This window comes from Elephantulus edwardii, unplaced genomic scaffold (genome assembly GCF_000299155.1).
Source record: "Elephantulus edwardii isolate Elephantulus edwardi_28Jun2011 unplaced genomic scaffold, EleEdw1.0 scaffold00343, whole genome shotgun sequence".
NCBI lineage: Eukaryota > Metazoa > Chordata > Mammalia > Macroscelidea > Macroscelididae > Elephantulus > Elephantulus edwardii.
Window position 1 is genome coordinate 1,658,094 of NW_006400093.1, and position 22,189 is coordinate 1,680,282.

The following is a 22,189-nucleotide window of genomic DNA, read 5'->3' on the forward strand; positions in this document are numbered from 1 at the left end:
AAAAAAACTCCTTAGAACACAGAGCCTTGAATCTCTCTACTATGCTTCTAGGGACATAATAGCACCTTCAGGAATTACTTTTAGTAGGTGACTAATAGGCCAGGAGGTCCTATCCCCTTCTTTGAAGACCCCAGGGGTTAGAAAATACATGAGGAAATTCCATAGGCTAAGGAGTGGTCCCAAGATTCCCTATATTCTGGGCAGGATAGAGCCCTGGAAAGTTTAAAGGCATTCATGGGGAAAATTTGTTTAATAAAATTGGAATACTTAAAGTTTTATGGTATGTGCACAGGTTTGGGAACAATTGTGTTGGTGGCAAAAAATGCGGATGCTGAGCAGAGCAGGGTTAAAGGGAAGGAATGGAGAAGAGCACTTAATGGCAACAATGAGCTATTCGATAGGCTCTTCAGGGGTGGGGGAGCCCGGCAGAAACTCCCTGTTGGGGTCCAGGTCAGAAGCCAACATTTTATCCTTGCTGGAGTCCCTCTGCTCTTTCTTGAACATCTTTTGGTGCATCAGAGGGACGAAGAAAAGGATTACAGCCCCAATAACAGGAGGTACTCCGGCAAAGTAGAAGGCCACATGGTAGTCTCCAAAACAGTTGCGGAGAAGGCCTGTAACAGTAAAGAGAGACAAGTCAAACTTAGCTTTGTCTTACTTCCCAAATGTGCTCTCTGTCTTTTATGAGGCCTTACAATGTCCCTCCAGAGAATATTGACTTTCCTGACTTGAAAGCCTTCTCAACTCAAACAATCCTAGAAGGAAGAAATAAAACCTCTATTACAACAGCAAGTGACTCCTTGTGGTTAATTGTTGTTACATGCTGTCCCATTGGAACCACATCATCACTGGCCCTTCACTGGGTTGTTGCAGGTTATAAGTTGCACAGAATTAGACTGCCCATCTCTCTTCCATGGAGCAGTTGGTAGATTTGAACTGCCTGTCTTTGAGTTGACAGCACAGCTTCTTGCTCATATAAAGGGAGCTAATGAAATATTCATTTCATTTTAATAATTTCCAATTTTCTAACATTCAAGCTATGTACACTCTGTTCCAATTGTTAAACAATATTTGTTACTGTTTTCCTCATGTTAACTGACTTCCAATCTGGACCTTATCACTACACTAACTGTTAACTATCCTCTCTATTTAGTGTTCACAGGGTTTTCAAAGACCTGTAATTTAGAAAGTAGGTGGCCCATCCTGCTTCCTAGTCTATCTTAATCAGGGAGTTCCAACAAAACCTGTCCACCATGGGACATTTTTTTTATGGCATTTGACACACCAGTGACACAGATTTAAAAATCACAGAAACCCCAGGTTATCTCAGTACAGCAAGCTGAAAGACAAGTGCTGTACCACTTAGAATAATGTTCTCTCCAGACAACACCAACCTAAGCAATTCATGATGCTGGGAAGGGTGGACAGTTGGCTAAGGAGAGAAAGACCTTCAACCAGGTGGGTTGACATAGTGACTGCTGCAATGGGCTCTGTGTGTCAGGAAGTGTGAGGATGGTACAGGATAGGACAGGGTTCAGATCTTTTGTTCATAGGGTCGCTGTGAGTCGTACAAGACTCGACGGCATCTAATAACAACAATGAAACTGCAAATTTTTGCCAATTGTGATGTTCAAAAAGTTACAGATAACTTCTAGTCACACTACAGTATGTAGTTAAGAGAGAATCGAGTTTAAAAGGGCTCTAGAAAAGTTAGCTTTTATTGATTAAATTTCATCCCCTTGAAAAGACTTTTCTAACCTTTATATGTAAATATGATTTGTTTGGAAATAGAACTTTCCTTTTTTACAAATTTTTACTTATTTTACAAATATCTTTGGCTCTGCTGGGTTCCCCTAAGCCCATAGATGTGCTTGTAAAGTGATTTAAGTCACTCCTGCTCTAGTGGAGCACCTCAGAGGGAAGATAAACACAGAGATATTGGTCAAGAAGGGCAAGAAGGCCCTTGAGCTGCTTATGAAGTAAGCAGAATAGAGATGTGAATTCTAGGACACTGTTGGGTTCAAAGACAGGTGGACATTTCCTTTCCACAATGAACACTGTAACTATTGCTTAAGGGGCCCAAAGGAATGCTCTTGCCATTATCATAAAACATTGTCAGTGCATTCACAGGACATTACACAGTATTTGTTAGAGTTAGCCCAACTGAGGAAAGACTAGACCACGAATCAGTGTTTGCAACAAATTTCATGGAAAATAAATGAAGTTCCCTTTTCATTGCTTTCCCTCCTTGTTTCTTGTTTTCTCCTGGGGTACCAACAGTGCTCTTTTGGGACAGTATAGGAAGAAACTGGCATTACTTAAAAATGCCAAACCACCACTTTGCCTGACATTTAATGGAGGTGAGAATAACTCATCAAGAGCTAGGGAGCTCTAGTGGCCTAGTGGTAAGAAACTGCACTGTAATCCCAAAGGCACATGGTTCGAAACCATCAGCTGCTCTGTGGGAAAAGGATGGACAGTCTCCTCTCATGCAATTAACTGGAGGGCCAGTTATTGGTTAGTTTTGACTCAATGGTACTCAACAATAACAACAGTTCTAGAGCTGACCTTAATAAAATTTCATCTGCAAACCCAATTCATAAGCCAGTAGAAGAGGGGAATATTTCTAAATCTTAATAAAACCATGGCTACCTTTTCTCTTCCTACCCGTCTGTCTTGCAATTATTCATTTGCCTGTAGAGCAACCATGCTGTCTACAGTAAAATCTCATTGAAATAGATATACACCCACAGAAAACTCTCCCCAAAATGAGTCCATGTATGTATATTGTATATACATATGTGTATTGTATATGTGTATAGCCTTTTCCATAAGTAGTGATAAAGTTTTATGCACTCTTACAAGGATACTTAAACAAAGAAAAAGGCCTCAGACAGACTCTGATGGCCTAGAGATAAGAATCTGTGGTGCAATCCTGAAGGCCAACAGTTCGAATCTGCCAGCTGCTCTGCAGGAGAAGGATAGGCAATCTCTTCCCATGCAATTTCAGCCTCTGAAAACCCACTGAAAAGACCAACTATATGTCAATTCCAACTCGATGGTACACAACAGCAACAGAGCACAAAGAAAATGGGATTCCCCCACATATGCCTTCCCTGGAATATCAGCCTCACCTGCAATGGGGGGCCCAGCAATCATCGGCAGGGCCATCATGCCCAGAAGGTAGCCAATGGCCTGTGAGGCCTGCATTGGGCCCACTAGCTCAAAGGCGATGGGCGCCATGATGGTGATGAAGAAGCCATCGCATAGGCCCAGGAAAAGGCAGACAACGATGAGGCCCCCGAAGCCTTGGCAGAGAGGAATCATCATGGACATCAGACCCAAAAGCAGAAAAGAGATGACCTGGGGGAGCAAAGACCTGAGGTCATGCTGTGCTAGTCAGTCAAGATCACATAGCAAATAACATCTTCATCAGGCCTCATTTTTATCATCTGTAAGATAGAGTGGGAGTATATCAATAAGGAAAGCAGTTGAACTAAATGGTGACTCAGGCACCTTCCAAATTTTGCACTGATGGATAAAAAAAAAATTCTTTGAGAGAGTTCCAGTTTAACTGTGATGATATCAGGATAAAATTAAAAACAGTGGGAACAGATATGTATACCTGGCCTGAAGAAATTTGTCTTTGTTCTGGACCCTGAGAAAAAGGGTGTATCTGCTTTCTGATTCTGTATTTGACTGCCCCAGGTATCTACTCTGAGATTAAACCATGTTACTGTTCTTAGATCCAAGTAAAGGATTGGAGGAGGAAGGGCAGAGAGAGCTAAGATGTCTTGAAAGATGAATAAATAGGAGTTGGAATGGAAAGCTTTGAGAAAGAAGGAAGGTACCAGTACTCAGTTTTGTGGGGAATCAGATTTTAGAAAAAAACTTTGCAATAAGGAGACACTAGGGAGGTTTACCTAGGCTTCTTATAGCTCTGGGAAACTCTGGGTTTGGTGGGTTATCCTGAGAGAACAGCAAATGGGACTTTCAGGAGTATCAGGCCACTAGGAAAGTGGTTTAGGAAGCCCAAAGACAGCCCAGGGACATTGAAAAGTCACTAGAATCTCTTCGAGCACAAAATGTTTTGAAAACAGAGAAAATGTCTTTCCATAGGCTGTCCTTCCTATCTACATAGAAGGAATGGTTACTGGAAACACACCTATTTTTTAATTAAGTTTATTTACATCCTTATTTGTGAGCCAGACTGAAGATCAGGATTGTCCACTCCATTCCCCACTAACCTGAAGCAGACAATAGAGCCAGGTCTTCACAGGGACAGAAATAAGATTCTGTCTGTTATCAAGGCCCAAGGATTTTCCACTGTTTTGCAGATGCAGGCTGATTTATCCAGGCATACATGGAAGGATCAAGGTTGATCCATGCTTTAAAATTCACTGTGTTGTTTCTGGTAGTGAGTTTGTTAGGTTCTTAGGAGAAGAAATGTACTGGCCATGCCAATTGAAATGAAGTCTCTTTTTTGAACTTTTTTTTTTTTTTACCTTTGAACTTTACCCAGGCTCTTTTGGGGTAGTTAGGCAGAAAGTATGAATAAAAACGGAGACTCCCCCCAGCTTCTCCTCTAGCAGATTTGTACCATACAATCACGAGTCAGAAATCAGACCCACCTATCAGCCAAATCCATTATGGCAATTAAGAGTTAATAACATTGCACAACACAAAGGCCCCATTAACTAATTTTAATTGGCTCTAATTACTACCTATTATATCTAGTTGTTTCTTAACATGTTCCAGAAGACTCTCCCAAGGTTATGAAATTGAAATTCTTTCTTGAAACTGAATCAGGGCTCAAGAACTAGCCCCAAATGAGGCTTAAGAAACCATATCCTTGGGGCATCTAGGCCAGTGCTCTGCATCCGGACAATGTTTACCTCCTCTTGACATAATACGTAAAATGTTCCAAGAGTGGATCTGGAGTCCTTGGGTGGCTAAACTATGGACTGATAACTGAAAAACTTATAGTTTGAACATACCCAAAGATGTCTCAGAAGAAAGGCCTGGCCATCTGAAAGGCCTAGTCACAGCTATTAAAGCCATATGGAGCTAGTTATTCTCTGAAACACATGGGATTTCTATTGAGTCAGAACTGATCTGACAGTAACTAGTTTTTAAGAGGTCTCATACATACACATTTCTCTCATTGAATTATCACTCCATTTCAGTGAAGTGCAGAACAAGGATAGTCATCTTCATTTGAAAGTAGGGAGAATGTGGCTAAAAAAATTTTACTTTCCCGTGTGTCATGACAAGTTGGTGTCAGAACTGGGACCAAGGGCATAGTATTTGCATGTCCTACCATGCTATCCTAAAGACTGGGGATGACCTAGCTTCTGTGGCAGGCTGTTCATCCCCAAAGTAGACAATATCTTCACACTCACCTGCAAATAGATCTTCTTAAGTCCAGGAATGGAGTCGCTGATGCGTCCTGACACAAGACGCCCAATGCCTGAGGTAGCCCCAATACACACCAGGAGCACCCAGGTCTCCTTGATTTCTGAGAATTCTTCTTCCACATATTTCATCTGAAAAGCATATCACCCAAGGACAAGAGGAGGAAAAGAAGCTACTGATTAATTGTTGGCATAGCCAGAACCTTCTTCTTACTTTCCCACACCAGGGCAAGAACTCTCTCCCCTGTAACTTTAAATCCAGGATAATTCATCTGGCTGCTTCCAACAGCCCAAAAGGCTGCATAGGCCTCTATTGGTTGCCTAGATTCAGGGCTCTGAGCAACAACTAAAATAAATAGGATATTTCTAAGCCTGGGCAGAACCACAGTAATAACAAATAAGAAAATCCAAGGATTTTTTTTTCTTTTATAATCTCCTTAATATCTTACCCAGAACAGACAGTCTGGTACAATAGCAAGGGAGAAGGATCCACCAATTTCCAGGCAACTCTTATAAAAGCGTGTTCTGATAAACATAGTGTTTCTAGAGAACAATTAGGATATCACTAAAGGTTCTTTGGCCACCTAAGTTTTGAATGTGCTAAGTTATTCTTTTCTGCAAGATTTTTAGAGAACATTTAATTGATTACTACATATTATGAAGCTCTAAGTTATTTCCTAAGTAAAATCACCTGACCATAAAGACCTTAGGGAACCTTGTCCTTGGGTCATCTTGGCCAGTCCTCTGCATCCGGACAATGTTTGTTTCCTCTTAAAAAAAAAATTTAAAAAATCTATGTAGCTCTGGTGGCCTAGTGGCAAAAAGCTGTACTACAATCCCAAAGGCTCCATTGGAGAAGGAGAGGCAATCTCCTCCTGTACCAGTTGGATCTGATTCAACGATACACACACAAATAATAATAAAAAAATTTAAAAAAAATAAAAAATAATCTAGATTTATCAAGGGAAGCTACAGCCCATTATTCTTCCCTTGAGGAACTCCTTCCATTTCCCATGAAGATTCTCCCTCTGCCTGTACCTTTCCCCTCCCTGGGTCTCTTCAACCACCGTTTTGTCTTATAAAATGTTCAGGTAGACTTTTTCAATATCCTGCACCCCCACCCCCATCCTCTAGACTCCAAGCAGATCAAGGGCAGCTCCCTAGGGCTAGGTAAGGTGGGGCCACTCTCATATTCCTCACCAGGTGTACATAGGGAATGAAGTAGCCAAGTGCTGCAGCAGCAATCCCGAAGGCCCAGATGCGGTAGGTACGTTGACGGAACACTCTCATGTTGAAGTACTTCCTGAGCTGAACCAGGAAGTACTGGCGTAGGGTGCGGACACCCCTCTTGTTTGGGGTGTCCTGGGAGCTGGGCAGAAGGGGCCGGTAGGTGAGTGAAAGCATCATGAGAACAAACATAAAGGTACTCAGCACCTGGAAGGTTTGGGCCAGCTTGATCTTGTCCCCCAGCATATTTATGAGGAAGGGGAAAGACATGGAGAAGATGCTACTCCCAGCAGACACCACACCATTGGCCAGACCCAGGCGGCGTTGGAAATAGTGGCCGAGGATGACGAGGGATGGCTGAAAGGCGAAGGAACAGCCACAACCAAAAAGAATCCCATAGGTGAAGTAACGCAGGCTTAGTGAGCTGTAGGGGAAACATCAAGAGCTATTCTCAACAGCCTGACCAGCAAGTGACTTACCCTTCTCCCTTTAGACCTCCATTCCCCCACCTTTAATTCGCAGCCCCGTCACTAATTCTCAAAGAAGACAAGGAACAGAGCCTTCTGACCTCCATTTTGCAAAAGAGGAAGCAGAGACTTGGAGGGGTAATATATTTCTCTCAGGTCACATAGTCAAGAAGCAACAAACATGAATTTGAATCTAGGTCTGTGTGACTCTTAAGTATACATTGTCAAGGAAAATTCTACAAAAGAAAACAGAACCAGCCTATGCAATAATGAGGGGCTACAGAAAGTCAGTGCCTTGGAATGAATAGCCTCATTTCAACTGTTCCCATAGACTTAGATAAGCCATAGTCACAGCCATTATCCACCAATAGGCTGGTAACTACAACTATATTAAAAGTAACAATTAAAAAAGTAACAATATTTGTTTGCAAATATCCAAGATCCCGGAAGATAGAGACCCTCCATAGGACTCTACACTGTTTTTCTCCGTACTCAGGGCTATAAATGTTTCAGAGAAATGGCTGATGGTCTTCTAAGAGATTTCCTGAGGATCATGATGTTGAATCAACGTCCACATCCCTGCCTCTGTCGCTGGACATGGTGTTGATTAGCTCCACAATGTTGCCATCCTATCCAAATAAGACAGCTTTAGCTTAAAATTCTTAGACCTTGATATGGCCATAAAAATGTCAACTTGATCATTCCTCTGCCTTCAGAAAATATTGGTCTAACCTAATGAAGAATCCTGCCTTCTTTTTGATGCCTCCACATGTTTTGCAATGTACTTTATCTAATTATCTAATACACTCCATGGTAAGGTAGTTCGTCCCCATGAATAGACTAAGTTCTCATTACAAAAGTTTGAGTCTAAGCTACAAAGATTCTGTAGTTCTAAAATTCATGTTTCTAAGACACTTCTTATCACTATTCTCCTTCTGCTTGCATTAAATGGGCATTAGCAAAGGCTTTGGTTTCAAAAGAATTATCTCTACTTGGAACCCATAAAGCAATTGCTCTTCTGTCAGTTTGTTTGGAGCTTATTCCCATTATATACTCTTTGGAATTAACCTGGGATGTGTTCCTTGTTTAAAGGAGAGGAATTAGAACTTTGGGAAGGGGTCCAGTCAGGACAAAACACTATATTTAATTATGGATGCTGCGTGGTGGATCCTATTACTACCTGGGCTCAAGGACAGAAGGCTTCTGAGTTGGGCTTGCCAAAGCCTCACTATCCTAGCCTGCTATATTTTGTATCTTCTAAAGTAACTTAGAACCTTGTCTCAGACAACTGAAAGCATGACTAGGAGCACTAGGCACAGACAGAAACACTTTTATACCACATGTGAAGTCATCCAGAAAACTTTTTGTCTATGAATATTCTATTATAGAAAGAGCAAAGGGGATGAGGAATAAGCAAGGGGCTGAAGAAACAGGATGCCTATTCTAGTATGCCTAAGTAATGGCAAGGATACACCCTGGTGCACACCTTCCTGATTTTAGTGTTCCCTTGCTCTGTTCAGAAAATAACCTCTTGATCTAGGTAAAGATTTCATATATGCACAATTAAGTATTCTGAGATTATAATTCTTGTCCATGTTAGTCATAGTTTGTTATATAAACACAATAAAATACTTCTGCATAGTCAAGAAAGTGTAAGCAGACATTCTACTGGTATTCTCTGCTTTCAGCCAAGACCCATCTGACATCAATGATGTTATCTTTGGTGCCATCTCCTCTCTAATCCCAGCCTGAACTTCTGGAAATTCTCTGTCAGTGTGCTGTTCTAGCCATTTTTGGATGATCTTTAGCAATATTTTGTATGCACTAATGATACTGTTCAATGATTTCCACATTTTGTTGGATCACCTTTCTTGGGAATGGAAACAAATATGGATCTCTTCTAGTCAGTTGACCAGGTAGCTATCTTCCAAATGTCCTGACAAAGACTGGTAAGCACACCCGGGGCTACATCTGATAGTTGAAACATGTCAATTAGTATACCATCAGTTCCTAGGGTCTTATTTTTTTCCAATGCCTTCAGTGCAGCTTGAACTTACTCCTTCATCACCATTGAGTCTTGGTCATATGGCACTTCCTGAAATATTCCAGTATCAGCCAATTCTTTTTGGTACAGTAGTCTGTGTATTCTCTCCACCTTTTAATGGTTCCTAGATTATTCAAGATTTTGTTCATAGAGTCTCTCAGTATTGCAACTTGAGACTTGAATTTGTTTTTCAGTTGTTTGAGCTTGAGAATTGCTGAGCAAATTCTTCCCTTTTGATTTCCCAACTCCAACTCTTTGCACATTCTGTTATAATACTTTGCTATGTCTTCTTGAGCCGCCTTTTGAAATCTTGTTCAGCTCTTTTACTCCAACATCTCTTCCCTTTGTTTTGGCTTCTCAGTGCTGTAGTGCTATTTTCAGAGTCTCTTGACATCTATCAATTTTTTTAATCTTTCTTTTGTCTCTTTGTAATGACTTTTTATCTCTTCATGGATGAGTTCCTTGATATCATCCCACAACTTGTCTGGTTGTTGATCATTAGTGTCCAATGTATAAAGCTATACTTAGGATAATTTTTTAATTCAGGTGGGATAAACTCAAGGTCATATTTTGGCTCTTGTGGACTTTTAAAAATTTTCTTCAGCCTAAATTTGAACTTGCACATGAGTAATTGATGGTCTGTTCCACAGCCAGCACCTGGCCTTGTTTTGACTGCTGATATTGAGTTACTCTAATAATTCCTTGCACATATGTAGTCAAGCTGACTCCTACGCAGTCCATATTGTGAGATCTTTGTAAAGCAAATTATTAAAGAAGCTGGATGGCATAAAGAAGAATGTGGCATCAGGATTAGAGGAAGACTCATCAATAACGTGCATTATGCAGATGATACAACCTTGCTTACTGAAATTGAGGATCATTTGAAACACTTGCTGCAGAAGATCAAAGAATAGAGCCTCAATATGGATCACATCTCAATGTCAAGAAAAAATTCTCACAACTGTACCAATAGGCAATAGATGGAGAAAAGATTGAAACTGTCAATTATTTAATCTTTCTTGGATCCACAATCAATGTCCTTGATGCCAGCAATCAGGAGATCAGGAGACTTATTGCATTGGGAAAGTCTACAGTCAGGAATCTCTACAAATTACTGGGAGACAGTGGCCTCAGTTTGAGGACTAAGGTGTGCGTGATTCAGGCCATTGTCTTTTCAGTCACTTGCTATGTATCTTAGAGCTGGATGACAGAAGAATTGGCACCTTTGAGTTGTGGTGCTGGGGTACGGAATAGCTCATGGGCTGCCAAAAGAACAAACATATTTGTCTTGGAGAAAATACAGCCAGAGTGCTCCTTGGAGACAAAGATAACCAAGGTTCATCTTACATACTTTGGGCACATTGTTAGGAGAGGATATTTCTTGGAGAGGGATATCATGCTTGGAAAGGTGGAAGTTCATTAAAAGAGAGGAAGACCCTCAACTAGATGGATTGATACAATGACTGCTGCAATGGGCTTGAGTATATCAGAAATGATGAGTATGGCACGGGATAGGACAGGATTCAGATCTGTCATTCACAGAGTTTCTATGAGCTGTACTGAACTTGTCAGCACCTAATTACAACAACAACAATACTATGCTTTAACAAGGAGTCAGGGGAAAATACATCACAGTTCCTTCTTCTGTTGTGGAAGCAATGTGAATTGGATGGGAAATGAAATAGTTATATTACTAATTAATTTACATTTTGATCTGCTTAGCCACACGAAACAGGCCTCTTCTTGGTAGTGATGGGACTACTAGAGCCACTTCTGAGACCTAGCTCCTCCCTATAAGAAAAGAGATTCCAGCTTTGCAGAGGGAAAATAAAGTTAATCACTAGAGATCACCTGAAAAGGTTTTGAGCTGCCTTTCTGGGAGAGCTGAGCAAGTTCCAGACATGGATTTTTCCCTCCTCTGTACTAACTGTACAGGATAGGGTCAAGATATAATTGTAGGTCCATCCAAGCTCTGCTGAGACTTAAACAGGGTGACTGAAAATACTCAAGTCATAGAGAAAGTGGACTCATCCTCAAGGGACCCAGCTGCGGTAGAATACATTTAACATTCACAATCTTAGGTCTAAAGATGAGCATAGTGCTTCTCTGGATTGTCAAGCTCAAAAATAAAATATCTGACAAATTGGCTCTACTTTCATTCTAGGCATGTCACTGTGCCTATTCTTATGTCTCCAGGCTGAATGGAAATTGTTATTAAGTTCCATTGAATCGAATATGATTCACAATGACCCTATGAACAATAGATTGAACTCCATCCGATCCTGTTTCATCCTTATCATCTTATCATCACATTTGAATCTATTGCCACAAATACTGTATCACTCCATCTCCTTGAGTATCTTCTTCTCCTTCACTGACCCTTCACCTTTCCAAGGATGATGTCCCTTTCCAAAGAATAGCCTCTCTGAACAACATGTCTAAAACATGTGAGATGAAGTTTCACAATCCTTGCCTCTAAGGAACACTACAGCTGCACTTTCTCCAATGCATATCTGTCAGTTCATGGAATATTGAACACTTTTGTCCAACACCACAATTCAAATACATCAAATCTTCTCCTATCATTCTTGTTCATTGTTCAGCTGTCAGATGCATATCAGGTGACTGAAAAAACTGTGTCTTGAAATAGGTGCACCTTAGTCTCTAAACTGACATTACTCTTTCAAGACTTTCATGAGATCTCTGACAGAGATCTGCTATATGTCTTCAGATAGCCTGATTGGAAATAGAAAGTATTGAAACTTAAGAAATATACACCAGTTCGTGGTCTGAACCACTCAGTGGGAAAAATTGGACTTGGACTCGGTTGTATGAATTTCAAGGTTTGGAGTTTTTCTAAGACTTTGCAATGCTTGTATCTTCTAAAAAATTTTGTTAAATACCCTAGATAGATTAGTCCCATTGGACAATGAATCCTGGACCAGGGACTTTGAGAACCAAGGGAGATCAGCAATGAGAAGAATGTCTCTACCTGAAGTCCAGAAAGAAGCCAACCCTTATCCTTGAGGAAGTGGTCAGCAATACTTACTTAGTCTTACCTGGTGAAGGAGCTGGTATGGAGGCCAATAAAAGCAACAGCAGCCCCTGCAGTTGCTGTGATTCGGCAGCCCAAACGGTCAGTGAATATACTCACAATGGGAGAACAGAAGAAGATCATGCCCATTGCGAGGGCTCCTACCCATGCTGTGGAGACAAGAAGCACAAAGACACCTTAGTTTAATGTGGTGCCTAATAATATGGTTAGTATGTCAATTTTTCTTTGACTTTTCACCTGAAACATTGCATTGGACTGAATGGCTAGGTTAGCTGATCTCTAAAGGTCAGAAAGGTTAAGCAACTTTCAAACTTCCTGAAACAAGACTATGTGAAAACCAAGAGCGTAGTACATGAACACATTTATAATTTTAGAGCTGAGAGGTCTTTAGAGATTATTTATTCTATCTAAGAAGCCTGCTTTATGTTGCTGAGCAAAGCAAATTGTAAAAACAAATTAGCTAGGCACCAAAATAACTTTTTAAAAAAATCTACAACCCAGCATACAGATGCAATATATTTCTCCCCATTTCAGAAGTTTAGTATACCCATATAGCTGAATTCTGACCAGTAGAATGTGGGTAAAAGGGATGTACAACAATTCCAAGTCTCATTGTTTATCATCAGGTGCCACTGAGTCAACTCACAGGAAACCTATCCTGCACCATCTTCACGTTCTCTGATATATTTGAACTCATTGTTACAGTCTCTGTGTCAACCCATCTTACTGAGGGTCTTCATCTTTTTCTTTGATCTTCCAACTTTCCTAGCCAGATATCTATTTTCAAGGACTGGCCTCTCCTGACAATATATCTAAAGTATGTGAGAAGTTTCCCCATCATTGCATCTAAGGAGCACCCTGCATGTACTTCCTCCAAGACAGACTTGTTTGTTCTTTTGTCTATGTGATATTCAGTACTCTTCTCTAATATTACAGTTAAAGACATAAGTAATTCTCTGTCCATCTTTCAGATGCATAAGATGTAAATGAAAAGACTATGACTTGGATCAGGCACACTTTTTCCATTTTAAACTGACATCCTTGCCCTTTAACACTTTGGAGAAGTCCTTGATAGCAGATTTTCTCCCATGCAACCCATCTTTTGATTTTGTGAATGCTGTTACTGTGAGTTTTGAATGTGAATCTTAGGAAAATAAAATTATTGACAACTTCAATCTTTTCTATATATATCATGATATTGCCTATTGGTCCAGAGAAAAAGAAACATTCCAAGTCTGGACTATTAAAAAAAATCCATGACGTTTCTATCATCCTGTTAAGCTACAATTGTAAAGTGTCCTTGGAAGCCATGTATTGATATCGGCAGAACTGCCATCAATTCTGTCTGGGTCATACATGGAAAAAAATTCTTTGCTGTCAATCTGGAACCCCCTACTCTAGATGTTACATGGTAAAGACCCTTATTGAACCACTGAATTTGTGAAGACTATCTGTTAAAGCATCTAAACCAAGATGAACTAAAACAAAGGAACTATTCCATCACCATCTTGCTGATGAGAAAATGTGGTCCAGAAATATAAAGAACTTGCGTTCAGATTCACTTCTCTTTATTATTAGGTGCTGTTGGGTCACATATCACTCATAGTGACCCTATGAACAACAGATCTGAACCCTGTCCTATCCTGTGCCATCTTCACACTACATGATACATTAGAGCCCATTGCAGCAGTCACAGTTTTCAGTCCAACTGGTTGAGGGTCTTCTTTCTTTTGCCAACCTTCCACCATTCCAAGCATCATGTCCCTTTCCAGGGAATAGTCCCTCCTAGCAACGTGCCGTAAGTATGTGCGGTGAAGCCTCTTTATCCTGCCTCCAATGAGCATTCCGGTTGCACCCTATCCAAGACATATTTGTTTGTTCTTCTGGATGTCCATGGGATGTTCAGTACCCTTCGCCAACACCACAGCTCAAATGTATAAATTCTTCTGTCATTCCTCTTCATTGTCCAGCTCTCAGATGCACAGCAAGTGATCAGAAAGACCATGGCCTGAATCAGACACACTTTAGTCCTCAAACTGACACCATTACTCCTCAATAATTTGGAGAGATCCCGAATTGCAGACTTTGCCAGTGCAAAATGTCTCCTTATTTCCTGACTGCTGGTACAAATGATGTTAATTGTGAATCCAAGTAAGATGAAGTTGCTACCAGTTTCAGTCTCTTCTCCACCCATTATGATGTTGCCTATTGGTCCAGAGGTAAGAATCTTTGTTTTCTTGACACTGAGATGCAACCATATTGAAGGCTGTATTCCTTGATCTTCTTCAACAAGTGCTTCAAGTCCACCTCACTTTCAGCAAGCAAGGTTGTATCATCTGCATAATGCAGGTTATTGATGAGTCTCCCTCCAATCCTGATGCCACATTCCTCTTCAAAGAGTCCAGGTTCTTGAATAATTTGCTCAGCATACAGATTGAATACATACAGAGAGAGAATACAACCCTGACACATTCCCTTCGGTAACCTTGTAGTGTTCTCTTGCTCTGTTCACACAACATCCTCCTGGTCTAGGTATAGGTTTCACATGAGCATAATTAAGTGCTCTAGGACTCCCATTCTTCTCAGTGTCAACCACAACTTGTTATTATTCACACAGTCAGATGCCTTTACATAGTGTACAAAGAACACATAGACATTCTTCTGGTATTCTTTCTACAACGCCTTCTAAATCCTGCTTGAACTTCTGGTACTTCCCTATCTATGTACTGTTTCAGCAGTTTTTAAGTGATCATCAGCAGTATTTTGCTTGCATGTGATATTAATGATGAGGCTTCACCTCACATACTTATGGCATGTTGCTAGGAAGGACTATTCTTTGGAGAGAGACATGATGTTTGGAAAGGTAGAGGGTCAGTGAAGGAGAGGAAGACCCTCGACCAGATGGATTGACATGGTGACTACAGCCCTGAGGTCTAGTGTGTCAGGAAATGTGAGGATGACACAGGATAGAATAGGGTTCAGACCTATTGTTCATAGAGTAGCTACTCCACTTGATGGCACCAACCACCACCACCAACAATTAAAGCAGCATTCTGAAGAAACAAGCATGCTCCTTTCTTTGTAGAATCTTCTGATTCACTTAGAATGTTTAATATCTGCACCCATAAGGTAAAATCCAGTCAAGAGCAAGACATCAAGTTGCAGCAATCAATACCAGCTCACAGCATGAAATATCTTCATCTGCTTGGCTTCTGGTCAACTCATCTCCAGTCATCAGCAGCTAGGTCCAAGTGGACATCAGTAGCAAACTCAGGAGGATATTGTTCTTCATGTATTCCACACCAACTGGTCTCTTCGCTCAATATTAGCCCCCAAAGGAGGCCAAGTCAAGATGAGGGTCCTCTTGACGCCCTACTCTTCAAGTCAGCAACCCTTTTTCACTTATAGATACATGTGCATGCTAGGTCAACAGTGTTGATGGAACATGCTCAAACACAGCCTGTCTCTTCATTGCTGCATGCCTCCAAATGTAAATATTTTCAATGAAAATTCCAAAGTGAATCTACAAATAAATTCAAATTTAAATCTCCTCAGAGTACTGTGTGTGTTTAATTTTCCCCTGTCTAAGCCTCATATCCTCTAGTTCTAGTACTTCAAACAAACATTTGTCCAGGACAAATTATCCCTTTTTAGTTTATCTACTCAGCACTATCTGAAAGCAGATTTGTATACTTCCTCTAAACACAATATCATCTATCTTCCTAACATCCAGTATTCATTTTTACAATATATCTTAATATTACAACATAGAAGAAACCTCAGTATTCATCATATACATCCACACAAACACATAAAATTTAACACATTTAATCTTAAAACATTAATTATATGTTGGCTTTGCTTTTTTGGTCTCTGACGTTTAGCTGGAGAAAGTTACTTCCTTTTTATGAGTCTCTCTCGAGGTATTAACATAATGTTAAAGTTCCCTCCCTGCATGATCCATTTATTCATTCCTTTACCATCAGCTATTATTTCTCCTTCCCCCCCTTCCCATTTGTCATTTATTTTTACCCAAAATTTTCCACCTTGGTAAGGAACATCAGGTTCAGCTACTGTGCCAGACTAAATTGCAGGTAGCAGTACTAGTCTGGCAAATGGTTTTCCTTTAGTCTATTCTTGTTCATGTTGAATAGGCTTACATAGGTACAACACCACTATGCAGGACAGTAAGGTTCACCATTAGCTCTACTTCTGCAAAATTAAGTGAAGGTACAATCTGTCCTATCAGAACCTTGGGAATTTTTGCATACTCTTCATGTATTCCACACCAACTGGTCTCTTCACTCAATATTAGTCCCCAAAGGAGGACAAGTCAAGATGAGGGTCCTCATGACCCCCTGCTCTTCAAGTCAGCAACCCTTTTTCACTTACAGACACATGTACATGCTAGTTCAACAGTGTTGATGGAACATGCTTAAACATGGTATGCTCAATCAAGGGTATTGTTACAGTTGTTTGCTCAGGAACCACTCCTGCTTCTAATGCCTATAGCTGAGTTGGTAATCAGTTCCACAGTCAGCACCTGGCCTGGTTCTTACTCCTAATATTGAGCTTATTCAATGATTCTTTCCACAGATATAGTAAATCTGATTCCTGTGCAGTCCATCAGGTGAAGCCTATGTGTAAAGTTATACATTGGAAAATATGGCTTTGGTGACAGAAATACAACTGGAGAGCACATGATAGAATTTTGCAAAACCAATGACTTGTTCATTGCAAATACCCTTTTTCAACATGAACTGTAACTATACACACAGACTTGCCTGATGCAATACAGAGGAATTAAATCCACTACATCTGTAGAAAGAGATGGCAGATAAACTCAGTCTCATCAGTCAGCATAAGGCCAGGGGCCAACTGTGAAACAGACCATCAAATGCTCATGCTGTTGTTGTTAATGTGCCATTGAGTCACCTGTAACTCATAGTGACCCTATGTACATTAGCTCTGAAACCTGCCCTATCCTGAGCCAATCTCATCATCTCTGACAGACTTGTTTTCATTTCTCCAGGGAAAATCCAGCTCATCCTGGGTCTTTCTCTCCTGTGCTGTCCCCCCACTTTTCCAAGCATGATATCCCTCTCCAAGGGATGTTCCTCCTAGCCATGTGCCCAAAATATGTGAGATGGAGCTTCAAAATCTTTGCCTCCAGGGAATAGCCTGGTTTAATCCTTTCCAGGACAGATCTGTTTGTTCTGGTAGTCCACAGTATGTTTTTTTGCAACACTCTTCTCTAGTACCACAACTCCAAGACACCGATCATTTTTCTATCATCCTTAGTTATTGTCCAGCTCTCTGATGCATAGCAAGTAATTGTGAAGACCATGGCCTGGATCAGGTGCACCTTAGTCTCCTTACTGACATGGTTGTTCTTTAGTACTCTAGAAAGGCCCCTGACAGAAGACTTTCCCAGTGCAATTTGTCGTCTGATTTCTTGACTGCTGGTGCTAAGAGTGTTGATTGTGGAACCGAGCAAACGGAAGTTATTTGCAATCTCAATCTCCTTTCTCTCATGAAGCTGACAATTGGCCCAGTGGTGAGAATCTTTGTTTTCTTGATTTTGCGCTTCTTCAATCCATATTGAAGAACATAGTCCTTGACCTGCAGCAAATACCTCATGCAATTGAATCTGAAGAAAATTAAGACAAAGTCATGAGAGTCAAAGTATCACCTTGACTCTATCAGCCAGAAATTAGATCCTGTGTCAAGAATAGATTTGGATATTAACTATCAGAGACTAGACAAAGTATGGAACTATGCCAAGGATATTACGCATGAAGAAAGAAAAGGACTACTTAAAAGACGGGAAAGGGGAAGAGGGAAGGACCAACATGAATCTAAGCAGAGATGCTAAAATTTTCTCTGAACATGAGTAGTCAAAATGATAAAGTAAAAGAAAGGGACTGAATAGAAAATTTCAAAGAAGGCTTGAGAAAACAAAGGAAATAAAAGTGTGAAGACCTGGAGTTAGAAATCAAAAGGAAATAGCATGCTTGGAATTTCTCAAGCTGAACTGAAGGAAAAATTCAGGCCTTAAGTTGCAATATTGAAGGATTCTATTGTAAATATTTTTAATAATGCAGAAAATGTAAAAAGAAGATGCAAAGAATATAAAATCACTGTACCAAAAAGAATTTCTCAACGTTTAACCATTTCAGAGGGCATCGTGTTATCTAGAAACAGCAGCAATGAAGAAGTCCTAGATGCACTGAAGGCTTTAGCAAAAACGCCAAAGCTTAAAGAACTGAGAGAATAACAAAGAAGATGTTTTATAAAATTGTTGTAACACTGGAAATGTTCACTCCTCTATGCCAAGAAATATAGAAGCTAGCCCATTTCAAATACAAGTGGATCTAGCAGAATGCAGAAATTATCATATATAAGTAAAGTTTTGATAAAGATGATCCAAGAATGGTTGCGGTGATACATTGACAGGGAACTTCTAGAAACTTAAACCAGATTTCAAAGAGGACATGTAACAAGAAGTTATATCAGATTGATACTTGAAAGCAAAGAATATCCAAAATATGTTTATCTATGTTTTATTGACTATGTAAAGGCTTTTAACTGTGTAAATGGTAACAAATTATTAGTAACATTGGGAAGAATGGGAATTCCAGAACAATTAATTGTGGTTGTGTGGATTCTATGCAAAAGGCGGACAATCAAACAGAACAATGAAATATTCAGTGGTGTTAGATTAGGAAATGTATGTATCAGGGTGGTATCCTTTTACAATCTCTATATTGAGCAAATAATTTCAGAAGCTGTGCTCTCTGAGGAAGGATATAACACCAGGATCAGAGGAAGAGTCATTAATACCCTGTTATGTAGATGTCACAATCTTGCTTGCTTGAAAGTCAAGAGGAATTGAAGCACTTAGTAATGAATTATAGCTTTCAGTATGGATTACACTTGAACATAAAGAAAACAAAATCCTCAAAACAGATTATCAAACATCATGATAAATGTAGAAAATTTTGAAGTTGGCAAAGACTTAACTTTATTTGGATTCACAATAAACTCAAAGTAGCAGCAGTCAAGAGATCAAAAAGACATGTTTCATGCTTCCGTAGCACATATACTAAAATTGGAACAATAAAGAGAAGATTAGCATGGCCTCTGCGCAAGGATGACATGCAAATTTGTGAAGCGTTCCATAAAAAAAAAAAGAAGAAGAAGACATGTTTCATTGGGCAAATATGCTGTCAAGAACCTCTTTACAGTGCTAAAGGGAAAGAATGTCAGTTTAAAGGCTAAGATGTACCTGACTGAAGTAATGATATTTGCAATTGCTATATAAGCATGTGAAAGTTAGACAATGAAAGAGGAAGACAGAAGAGTTGGACATGTCAATGCCCTTCAAAAGAACCTCCTGCCAGAGGGTGAATGGAATCAGCAGGTGGGCATATCGATGGTCAAGGTTGTTGATGGCCACCTTGAAGTGGCCAATTTCTAGTTTTATGGCATTGTGGTCTCAGAAGACATTTTGCATTATTTCAATGTTTTTTTAATTTGTTAAGGCTTGCTTTGTGCCCTAATATGTGATAAATTCTGGAGAACATACCATGTGCACTTGAGAAGAAAGTCGATTTAGTTTTAGTTGGTTGCAGTGTTTGAAAATACACCCACAAGGTCAAGTTGGCTGAATGCGTAATTTAATTATTCTGCATCTTTGTTAAGTTTCTTTTGAGTTGACCTATCTTTTGGCGAGAGTGGTGTGTTGTCTCCTACCACTATTATGGTACTGTCTCTTTCTTTCTTCAGTTCTCTTAACAGTTGTTTTGTGTATTTAGCAGATCTATCATTTGGTGCATAGATGTTGACCAATGTTATGTCCTCTTGACATAACATATATAGGGCCCTTCAACTCCAACTTTTTGTGGATACAGTTTGCTCGATATATTTTTTCCAGCCTTTGATTCTGAGTCTCTCTTCATTTATTATATGTGTCTCTTGTAGACAACATATTGATGGGCTTTGCTTTTTTATCCATTCTGCTACTCTTTTTTCTCTTGATTGGTTCATTCACATTAAGTGTGACTATTGATAGACCAGGTTTTATTGTTACCATTTTGCTGTGTTTCTTTTTCAGTTGTTTCTTGTTACTGTGGTCCATCCAGTTTTCTTTGGTGTCTCTGTGTGTAGGACTTCCCTTACAAGGTCTTGTTGGTTTGGTCTTATTTTTACAAATTCCTTCAGTTCTTTCTTTTCTGCAAAGGATGTGATTCCTCATTCATATTTTATGGAGAACTTTGTTGGGTACAGGATCCCGGGTTGGCAGTTGTTTTCCTTCAACTTTCTCTATATGTCAACTCATTGTCTTCATGCTCACATGGTTTCTGCTGAAAAATCAGAACTTAATCCAATGGCTTTTCCTTTGTAGATGACTCCCTGTTTTTCTCGTACTGTTTTCAATACTCTATCCTTATCTTTTATTTTGAAGAATTTGTCTATGAAATATCTTGATGTTTTCCTTTTTGGTTCTAGTCTATTTAGAGTTCGCTGAGCTTCCTGAATGTGAATTTCCTCATTCTTCATAATACTTGGGAAGTTTTCTTCTAGTAACTCTTCCACAACTTTCTTGGTGATTTCTCTATCCCTCTCATATTCTAAAATTCCAATCATATGTCTGTTACTCCTTTTGATGTCATCCCACATAATTCTAGTATTTTATTTATTTTCATTATGTCTCATTTCTGATTTTTCTTCTAGTATGTTTCCATTGAGGTTCTTGTCTTTCAGCTCACTGACTCTCATCTATCTCATCTGTTCTACTTTTTTGTCCTTCTTACATGTTGGACTCTTCTGTTATTTCAGTCTTAATGTTCTGGATTGCATTTTCATACCCTTCTGTTATTTCTAGCACTGTGGTTGCAGTATCCTTTCTATTTTGTGATGATTTTTTAAGTTCATGTACCTTTTATTTTAGTCAATTCTTTCTTCCATATTTTTTTTTGCATTTTCTTCCACATTTGTGCAAATTCTTCCTCATCAATATGTTTTTCCTGGCCCCGTGTCTCTGGAGCATTTGCTTTCTTGCTGGTTTCCATTGTTTCTTCCATAATTTGCAACTTCTTCTGTGGCTTTTTTTTGTGGCTTTTTATATAACTCTTCATAAACATATTTTTTCTAGTTCTCTACCTCTAGGCTATTCCCTTTATCTGTGGCTTCCACTATTTCTTGCATTATTTGTACTTTTATTTGTAGCTGTTCAAAGGTCTCCATATCAACATATATCATCTGTTTTCTTGACTCTGGGGTATTCATGAAGTCTCTGATATTCTCTCTTATTTTTGGAGAAGGCTTAAATTGTTTTTCATGGTGTATGAAGTTACCTGTTGCTTTCTTGACATTATGTGAAGTTTTTCTTGATAACTGGTGTTTTCTATTATATCTGCAAAAGTTGTTGTTGGTTCTTGCATAAAGGCAAGAATATTATAAAGAATGTTACTAGTTAGTTGTCAATTTAAATGTGGTGAGTGAGATACTCACTCCATTGTAATTCCTTTCAAGGAAAATTTGCCTTTCCTAAAGTCTTTGAGGTTCTCTCTGTTCTGCACCGCAGCCCTGTAGCAATTTCACCTTGAAACAGTCCCCTAACTCAAACTCTGTAGAACTCCTTCATATATGAAATGGCTGAATGGTGTGAGACCAGGAGCTCTACTTTCATGGATCTTTTCTCTTGGAGTTTAATGTCTCCCTTTGTCTCTGGAGTAGCAGGAGAGTAGAGATCAAATATATATCCAAACACATTGTCATGGGTTCCAGTGGGTTCCAATTCATAGTGATCCTCCATTGGGTTTTGAGACTCTAAATATTTGAGACAAGGCCGCTCATCTTTGTTCTCAGGAGTGACTAGCTTCAAATTGCTGCAAAACTTCAATTTGGCAGCCTAATAAATTATGGGCTATGACACCAGGGTTCACTGGCTGGTTTGCTCTCTCTTTCTCTCTCGTCC

At 39.6% G+C, this 22,189-nt stretch overlaps 1 protein-coding gene across 1 annotated transcript in view; it reads right to left on the bottom strand.

Moving 5' to 3' along the window:
• Positions 1-390: 390 nt before the first annotated feature.
• LOC102869973 (monocarboxylate transporter 8-like) overlaps positions 391-22,189 on the bottom strand; it is a 498,665-nt gene continuing 476,866 nt past the window's right edge. The window contains exons 3-7 of the mRNA XM_006901775.1: positions 12,212-12,356; positions 6,615-7,065; positions 5,403-5,546; positions 3,135-3,363; positions 391-614 (exon numbers count right to left, since the gene is read on the bottom strand). Coding sequence (XP_006901837.1) covers positions 391-614; positions 3,135-3,363; positions 5,403-5,546; positions 6,615-7,065; positions 12,212-12,356 — 1,193 coding nt within the window. The remainder of the gene's footprint in view (positions 615-3,134; positions 3,364-5,402; positions 5,547-6,614; positions 7,066-12,211; positions 12,357-22,189) is intronic.